This window comes from Pungitius pungitius, chromosome 3 (assembly GCF_949316345.1).
Source record: "Pungitius pungitius chromosome 3, fPunPun2.1, whole genome shotgun sequence".
Lineage (NCBI taxonomy): Eukaryota > Metazoa > Chordata > Actinopteri > Perciformes > Gasterosteidae > Pungitius > Pungitius pungitius.
This window is the reverse complement of record NC_084902.1, coordinates 11,756,229-11,764,802: the sequence shown is the minus strand read 5'-3', so window position 1 is coordinate 11,764,802 and position 8,574 is coordinate 11,756,229. Positions and strand designations below refer to the sequence as shown.

The 8,574-nt window shown below is 42.9% G+C and overlaps 1 protein-coding gene across 1 annotated transcript; it reads right to left on the bottom strand.

Annotated features, from left to right (window-relative positions):
• Positions 1–606: 606 nt before the first annotated feature.
• tsr1 (TSR1 ribosome maturation factor) lies at positions 607–8,574 on the bottom strand. Its single transcript, XM_037470307.2, has 15 exons — positions 8,390–8,574; positions 7,524–7,627; positions 7,203–7,431; positions 6,860–6,994; positions 6,255–6,709; positions 5,873–6,017; positions 5,340–5,527; positions 3,286–3,509; positions 2,860–3,019; positions 2,654–2,764; positions 2,403–2,535; positions 1,815–1,931; positions 1,565–1,705; positions 1,405–1,479; positions 607–1,317 (listed from the first exon to the last, which is right to left on the bottom strand). The coding sequence occupies exons 1-15, from the start codon at positions 8,514–8,516 to the stop codon at positions 1,139–1,141; spliced, it is 2,523 nt and encodes an 840-aa protein (XP_037326204.2). The 5' UTR covers positions 8,517–8,574; the 3' UTR covers positions 607–1,138.

The following is an 8,574-nucleotide window of genomic DNA, read 5'->3' as shown; positions in this document are numbered from 1 at the left end:
TATTTCAGCTTCAGTTGGAAAGCAACAGAGGTCACGGTCTCTGTGTGTGAGAGTATATATAAGATATATAACGTAAGTGCTACAAGTAAGAGGTTCAACATATTTGTAAATTCTAGCAATGAGCTTATCATGTGTGTTTGGAGAAGAATTGCTCCAGCAGCTCTCTTACGCTCAAACTGATTTCTGGTAGTGCCGTGTTGCTTAAAAAGGAGTCAAGGTGTCAAGTATTCTTTCAATGGCGCGACCGGCGATTCATTTTTTTTTCTTTTTTTCCCCCAATAAGTCCACTGAGGCATGTTTGTGGTTAAAGCTTATATAAATAAATGAACGAGCCAGCTGCTATTTGTCATAATATTAAAAAAGGCCATAAGTCATTCATAGAGGTATTATGAAGTGGGGATTTTGCCTAAAAGTGCAACTTGGGAGTTTTTTTCCACGATGAAAGGGGAAAAACACATTAAGTGCTTAAAAATTCCAACATGCTATTTCTGTCATAGGAATATTCAATGAATATCTGTGATACTGAAATGCTCTCTCTCCAACATGTGACATCATTGACTAATTGTCATTTTTGTGCCAAATTAGTTTTTTTTTCTAATATTTTTGAGCTGATTTAGAAAAATAAAATAAAAAGTTTGATTTATTTTTTTAATGGGCATAGTTTCCATCAGATGGCATTGCCTTTAAGATACAATGAGTGTGTTTTAGCATGACTACAGGCTTAAGTCACATTTTCATGACTTCAAAAGAGTTTTATTGCACTTGATTCATGACTAATAGTATTGTCTCTAGTATCGAATTTAATCATAAAGTACTTAACGCATACACAGCTATTTTTTTAGGGTTTGTTACTCATATTGGACCAGTTTTAAACAAAGATTTTAGAGTTGCTCCACAAAGTGAAGTAGCTCCATCAATACTTATTCGTCACTGCCATCTAGTGGTCGTCTCAGCAGCCAGCGAGGGCCTTCAAGGCAAAGAGTGACAGTTCAGACCAACGTTATCGAGGAGATATTTTGGATTAACAGCTATGTTTAATACACATTGCACTTTTTGAATAGCTCATGTGATCACAATTATGTTTATTTGCGTTAATACATGTCCTTTTTCTTTCTTGTATGGTCACCCAATTCCTCCACTACTCCATCTCCAAGTCGTCCATCTCCACAGTAACCTCTCTCTTGACCCAGGGTAAGGACAAGGGCACGTAGGGGTCATATGTCCAGCGAGGATACACTCTTTTGAACAAATTCATGAGGACAGTGTCCTGTGAGGGCAGCTGGTTGTCAAATACACACTTCATGTGACCATGTGTTCCTAAGAGGATAGAACAGGGCAGTCAGAATTATACAGACAACAGAACTTGCTCCAAGACGCTGCGCTTTCTTGGTTGAATTTCCTCACCCAATGACTCCTTGATGTGGCCTCTTCGACCCCACTTTGTGCGCAGCTCCACTGGCTTGAACCACAAGATATCATCTGTCACAGAAAGAAACAAAAAGGAGATTAAACCATGACACTCAAAGCCCCACAGAAGTCAGATAGTTTGTGAATATTCTCTTACCCCGGTTAAAGAACATGTAACGGACGACCGCAGAGCGTTGATTGATTTTGAGCGGGTGTCCGCTCAGCACTATTCTCTTCAGCGTGACACGACGCGGGTCACAATTGAGCAGGCTGCCAGTAGCCACCAAGTCCTGGATGCCTAGAGGGAAACAATGACACAAAACCAGTCCAGAATTAGCTCAAATAACAAAGAACATAATGTAAATAGTTTCAAATCCAGGCAGCCAAAACTAAACATTTAACCTTACCATCATTCCTTTGCTTAAAGAGCAGGACTCCTGCAGGGGGGAAGGTAATTGGAGCGTACACAGACACCACGGTGGGGGCATCTGGCTTTAGGAAGCGCTCCATCTTGTGCTTGTCAGCTAGAGAAGAGCAATTTATCAATTTACTACTGAATATCCACCAGAAGTAGGTTTCAGATCACCAGCTTCTCCAATAATTTTGCAAAAAAATATATATATACACTGGATGTCTTCAATGTGACTATGTCGCTTGGGACCATACCAAATGAATCATCATCATCATCCCTAGCTCATTGAGAGTCAAGTGTTGTATCAAATGGAAATAAATATCAAATGTGAACTTAGTCACAACAGCACAATTTATCTGTGTTTTTGCACAATTGGTGTAACGTAATTTTTGTTAGCACTGGGATGAGTGAACCTGTAGTGTCATTCCTTTTATTCACTTTACTTAGATGGATTCATTCAAGCTCTTGGTTCTACTAATGCATGTCTTGGTGCCATGTAAACCTCTATTGTTTAATTGAGCAGATAATATGGTTTCAATACAAACATGCCTATGGGGAGGTTAGCAAAATTCAGGTTTCCTACCTGAAGTGTGCTGGGAGAAAATAGGAGATGCCCTGAACCGCCGAAATCCACAGTGGAACACCAGCTCCTCTTTAGATTTGATCGGCTCTGTATTGCTGGGGTGTCTCCTCACTAAGAGGTGCATCACTGACATCTGTGCACAGAAGGTGGAAAATGATGAGGTCAGGAATAAAAATGGATAGCAATAATGTTGCACTGCTAGTGTAACCTTGTTTTCAACAACAGTTATAAATACAAACAGGGGATCAGACCTTCTGTTCATGGGGCAAGAGCGACACCAAAACCAGAGGTCTGCCTGAGTGGACACTCTCCATCACAGAAAGAGGCACGTCGTTGATGTGCAGCGTAACATACCAGCCAACCTGAAACACAAGTGGCAGCAGAGTCAGTGAAGTCACACACCGATATGACGTCTGCTGAAGAGCCGTTACAAATAAACATTTAGGTTTTATTTTACCATGGCCCCCTCTTCCTCAGCTGCAGCCTCAGCCAGTATCCGGCGGCGAGTGCGTTCAAAGCTCTGGAACTGGAAGATGCGCGAGTAGTTGGCGGGCAAGTTCTCCATGGGGTCCCAGGGCGAGGAGCGAAAACTCTTCAGGCCTCTGTAGCGCTGGAACCTAGACCGTGGCAATGATAAAACTGCATTACGAAAATTCTTTGCAGAATGAAGTTTCCCTTTTAACATAAACTGACAACCAACCATCCATCCATCCATTTTCAGCTGACTCCATTCAACACAAAGGAGTATTTCCTCAACTCCAAAGTTCCCTCCACATGTCTGGGCTCTTTTGCACTCTCTCCAAGGCCGAGCACGGCCAACCCAGAGGAAACTCTTTTTATGGCCGCTTGTATTCACAGCAATTAAAAAGCGATCAGAACTGACCTGATTCTAGCCGGCATGTCGAGGGGCGTGTCCACCTCGTCTGGAAACATCACATTGGCTCGGGCCTCGCGGTAGCGCTTCAGGCCTTCTTCTTCTGCAGCCTTATCAATGTCCTCATCGTAGCGTTCATCTGCTCCAGTTCGCTCTTTGGAGCACACCTCGTCCTCGTCTTCTTCTTCTTCTTCTTCTTCTTCTCCTTCTGAAGCGCTGTCTGAACCTGGTTCCTGGGCAGAGAACAAAACGTTTTGAAATAGCTTCTTTGTCGCCTCCATAGATAGATACTTGCTCTGTTAAAACTGTGAGCCATAACCTTAAATATTTAATCCGTCTATCTTTTGGGAAATACGACAAATACGAAAAACGACTACCATCTTTTTGCTATTCTGTATCAGTAATATCATCGTTTTATTTTTGGTTGCACTCCTCGGTTAAAGACCCATTGACATTCTTACGTAACTGGTTGAGGCAGCTTTTTGCCTTCCCATTTTCAAAACTGCAGAAAATATTTTCCAAACAATGACCAGATGCACATGTTGGAAACAAGTGCAGTCAAAGACATTCTAAGTATAGAAATTGTATCATAGCCAAATATAAACAAGGCTCACCCAGCTACAATAAGAACAGTGACTTGAGGCGGTATGTGTGAATGTGATAAGGTGTTGCCAGAATTCAAACTACGGGAACGGCCCGGGTTTGCATATATTTAAATGTTGTGCCTTCTCAGTGTGTCTACAAACAACCGTCTTAAGTGTATCCAGACATCGAGTCTTAAAATGTCTAGAAAATACACTTCCTTTGGCAATAGATTTATATAAGGAAATGAATCATCAAAGAGGATATGCTTTTAAGTGCTCCCTCAACCGGCAAATTAAGGCAAAGCCAGACACATCAGGGGAAAGCACTCAGCACGGGGTTGATTCACAACCTTTCCAACATCCCAGCTGCAATAATAATTATTATTATTTGAAGTACCCTTTCCCCTATTGTTACCCTCTCCTAAATACTTGTCCCTGTGCCTCGACTGTGACATCAGACACATGCTAATAATAATCACAAATCTTGACAAAACGTATGCATAAGGAACATTTCCCCGGCCTCTTTTCAAGCAGAGCTCGAAATAAATAAAAGGCCGACCCCTCCCTTCGTCCAGACAGGAAGTTCTGTTCACAGGACAGGAAGACAGGAGGCTTCTCTCGGGATTCCAAACACTATTGTTGTGGTGAGGAGCCTGGCACTACAGGCCAGAGACAGACACTGAGAAAACAAACAGTGCCTCTCAGTTAGGAGGTGCACTGATGGTGGTCACGTATGCACCGCTTCAGACCCGGAACCGGGGACACTCAAGACTTCATAGCTTCTCCACACAGAAGACTGTCTCACTGTCTGATTGCAGACACGCTGTTGCTATAACAACAAGGAGCTGAAAAAACAAACTCTTGAGCTAAAAGATCAATATTAATTATACTGGCAAATATCTGTGGACTTCGGATTCTACGAGAGGGGGAAGCAGTATTTTGTAAAACTCATATCATTATATAGGGTTTTTATAACACCTTGTTTTAGACATTTGTCCTTATCTCTACAACAGCCATGGCTGGATTGTATTTGGGTAATACTTTTGCCCCCCCAATACGGAGCATGACTCAGTACGGGATTTTTTATATTGCCAAACAGAGTCATGGCTACAATGATCGAACATTGGTTTGTTTTTTGGCCAAAGCTCAACAATTGATAATCCCATTCCATGCATGTCTAAACAGGACTAAATGACATTTTAGACAGACATGGACTGGAACATTGCTGGCTGCAAGGCCATACAAGAACCACCAGAAAGAAATGGTAGTTTTTCTTGGGAAAAATACAATAATAGTTGCCGCCCCAGACTAAAGACTTCCTCACCTAACTTTGTTCAAATTTATTTAAGCACTGCCAACCAAAACCTCCAATCCCCTTTGGAGACCTCACTTGCATCTCTCTCCTTTGTTGCCAGTCAACACTCACACTGTGTGTGATAAAGACTTAAAACGCTCAGAAATCAAATAGAAAATAAGTACCTGAGAGTTATTGTCCTCATCCTCGCCGTCCATCGCCTCGTCCAACATGTCATCATCATCGTCATCCTCTTCACTGCTTTCTTCATCCAGGTCTCCGTTCTTCTCCTCATCTTCATCAAGAATCCATGCGGCCTGGTAGTCTGATGTTCCTTTAGGGACCTTCATTACACGTTTGTTCTTCCTGTCCTCTAAAGAGCAGAGAGAAACATCGAAGAGACATTCAGAGACCTCATTGTAAAACGTTTGATTGTATATCTGTGATCGCAAGAAACACATTTTAATAAACAGAATTTCCTGTTGTCAGCAATTATCTTGAGTCAGATTCTAGTAGGCAAACAAAATCCAACGTTTGGTTGCATTTTGAGCTAACTGGAGTAGACATGATAGACACATGTTTTTAGTCTCTTAATCCTTCAAATCTATTTTTGATCAAACGGACTCCAGGATGTTCAATCAATAAGAGAAAAAAAACTGTGATGAGATGTGGCAAACCAAAATCAGGTCTATCAGGCTATCGTGTTTACATTGTGTACCTTCGGCTTCCAAAAGCTCGGTGTCGGTTGGCCACGTCTGCTCTCCATCCATGGGGTCCACCTCCGCTTCGGCCAGAAGACTCTCTCTGCAGGACGGGTTTGCTTTCATGAGCACCCTGACTGGAGCCTCGCCTTCACCTCCGTCCTGTGGGAAACAGATGACTGAGTAAATGGGAAAGTTACATCTAAAATAAATCTACGCAAACTGGGTTTTTTTGCCGTGATCATCCCTTTTATTTACACTACTTTTTTTAAAGGAAAACGGATTGTTTTAAATTCTTTAAATGTTCCAGTCTGCCACTAATTTCAAACTAAAAAATTAGTGCTGCACAGTAAGTATGTGTGCGCCCCATTGTTATGTTATGTAATTATATTCCCCTACCAGCATGTCAACATCTCCTTCCTTAACCGGCCTCGCTGGTCTGGCTGGTGTTAAGATGAGAGGAAGAGGGTCCGGTGGAGCATCAATCTGACTGAGCTGAAAGTCTCCATGTCCACTGATGTGCACCAGCCTGTCAACTTGTAGAGGGCGGCCACGGACATAGCCGGAGACGCAGAGGGTGCCCAGGCCAGTGGGTCCATCACCGGTCCCCTCAGTGGGGCAGTTAGGTGTAAAAGTGACATTCTGGGCCAAAAGATGGGAGCGTCTGGAGCGGAAACCAAGCTTTCTCTGCCTCTGGCTGCCTAAGTGTCGGAGAAGCAGAGTGGCGTCCTGCTCTGAATCCAGAGGGAAGAGACGGGCATCGGGGAAACGGATCTCTGTGATCTTTGAAAGAGCCCTCCTGGAATCAACCCTCTTCTTTACGGGAAGATTGGAGACACCCTGACACACCAGTGCTACGGGGGAAGAAATTAGCAAAAGCGAGACAAGTGCTTAGAAACTGCAATTCCTAACAATTTTGAAATTATGTTAAAATCTAACAACCATCTTCCCCAATGGGAAAAGGAGGCTGGAAGCTCCAGCAGTGCGCTCAGCTTTATACCCACCATGGCTGGGTAGTCCCTGGGCAAAGAGGCAAGAGAGACAGTATTCCCCATAGCTGTCCCAACCTTCAGTAGAGTCCAGCACAAATACAAGGCTATCCGCAATCTTTGCCACATCCAGCAGGGAGTGTATGTCAGCTGTCCAAAGAAACAATTAGAGAGGCTTAGCAATGGGACCAAATAGTACAGCAAAGGCTTAAAACATAAAAGCATTTATGAATAATCGTTTTGAAATTGTGAGAGTACTTTTGTTGAATTGGATCCTTTGGGATACAACTAAACCTGGTAAAAAAAAAGACATCAAAAACGTCGGTTTCTTTCTCTATCTTCTTGGAGCAACACTTACCCGTGCTGTGGCTTATGAAGGTGAAGCGTTGCTTAAAACGAGGCAGCAGCAGACCAAAACTGTCACTGACGCCACTGACACACTGCTCCTGATGTATGACACCCCCGGCACCATTCCCTCGTAGCAGTTTGGTAACAGCCGCGGCATCCACTCCGGCATGGAGTGACAACACGGCGACCAAATGCGGGGGTCCGTCCCTGGTGCCAAGACGTCGCTTCTCTGTCAGAACCTAAAAAGACAAGTAGCATGGAAAATCTTCAGTACAAAGAGGGAATTAAACACTATTCGAAAGACCATTTGCTATCTGAAGAAAATAATTACGATGTCTTTCTTGTTCCTGCGAAGCTGGCTGGCTTTGTGCCTTCTGTCCATCCGCTTGTGCTCCTTCCTCTGCTTCTTGGTAAGGGCCGTCACAGACACTCTCCCTGAGAGACAAGTCAAAAAAAGGATTTTATTATGCATTGTGGAAGATCCTAAGCCACGTCGTAAATACACATGCAGGCAAACTTTTGTGCAAAACTATTGATTTAATTATATATATTTTTTAAATCAAGCAATAGACCAAAAATATTGGCAGCAATATGGGTAATTTAAAGTGATACGTGTAATTTAGCTTACACTTTCATCCAAAGCATCTTAAAATAAGTAACTTAGAAGTACTGCCACAAAAACAACTTGTATGAGAGGGTATATTTCGAAATTATTTTAATATACTGCTGGTGCTGTAACTCCAAATAAGGTTCTCAATTTTCATATTGTATGGTAAGTGATGCATTGGGTCGCATTGTAGAGTCGTGCCTAACAACTTTGCCATCCATATGAATTTGAATTGTGAGCTAATAAAAATACACGAGTTGTGGGGTATAAAAAAGGACCTCTCTGGTTAACAGTCGAGGTCTTGTGATATCACAAGTCCCGATCAGTCCCGTGAGCTTTACCAAAAGGTCATGGGTAAATTAATGTAAGTCACACCAGCAACTCGTTGCCGACTTAATGCGGTCTGGCGATCATACACCGTTCCTTACAGAGATATGCAAGTTAACTTTATAGAGCTGATTTACCACTAACGTTACAGTTTCTCTACTGAACTAAAGCCATCCGAAATCCACTGGAAAACACGTGTCTGCAGTGCCGTGACCGAAAGCGAAGCTTTACACTGTTACACTGTAAAACTGAACATGGCTTACCTTTTTGTTCTCTCTCGAGTTCACCTTTCGTTCGGTGCTTGCCATGTTTGTGACCTTTATTTTTCTGTTTATATATGCCGGGTCTGTGCCCCTGTTGTTTTTCCTCATTCGCAGCCATCTTCACCATGTGGGAACGCCACGCATTTCACTTCCGGACTAGCACGGGCGTCATGGCAGAGGCGTGT

What these genes read in the sequence shown, in the direction of transcription:
- tsr1 (XM_037470307.2), bottom strand. Translation starts at nt 8,516, where the DNA reads ATGGTGAAGATGGCTGCGAATGAGGAAAAACAACAGGGGCACAGACCC. An exon ending in ACTCGAGAGAGAACAAAAAG is followed by an intron (nt 7,628 to 8,389) that starts GTAAGCCATGTT and finishes CTTGTCTCTCAG; the next exon opens with GGAGAGTGTCTGTGACGGCC. An exon ending in AAGGAGATGTTGACATGCTG is followed by an intron (nt 6,018 to 6,254) that starts GTAGGGGAATAT and finishes TGTTTCCCACAG; the next exon opens with GACGGAGGTGAAGGCGAGGC.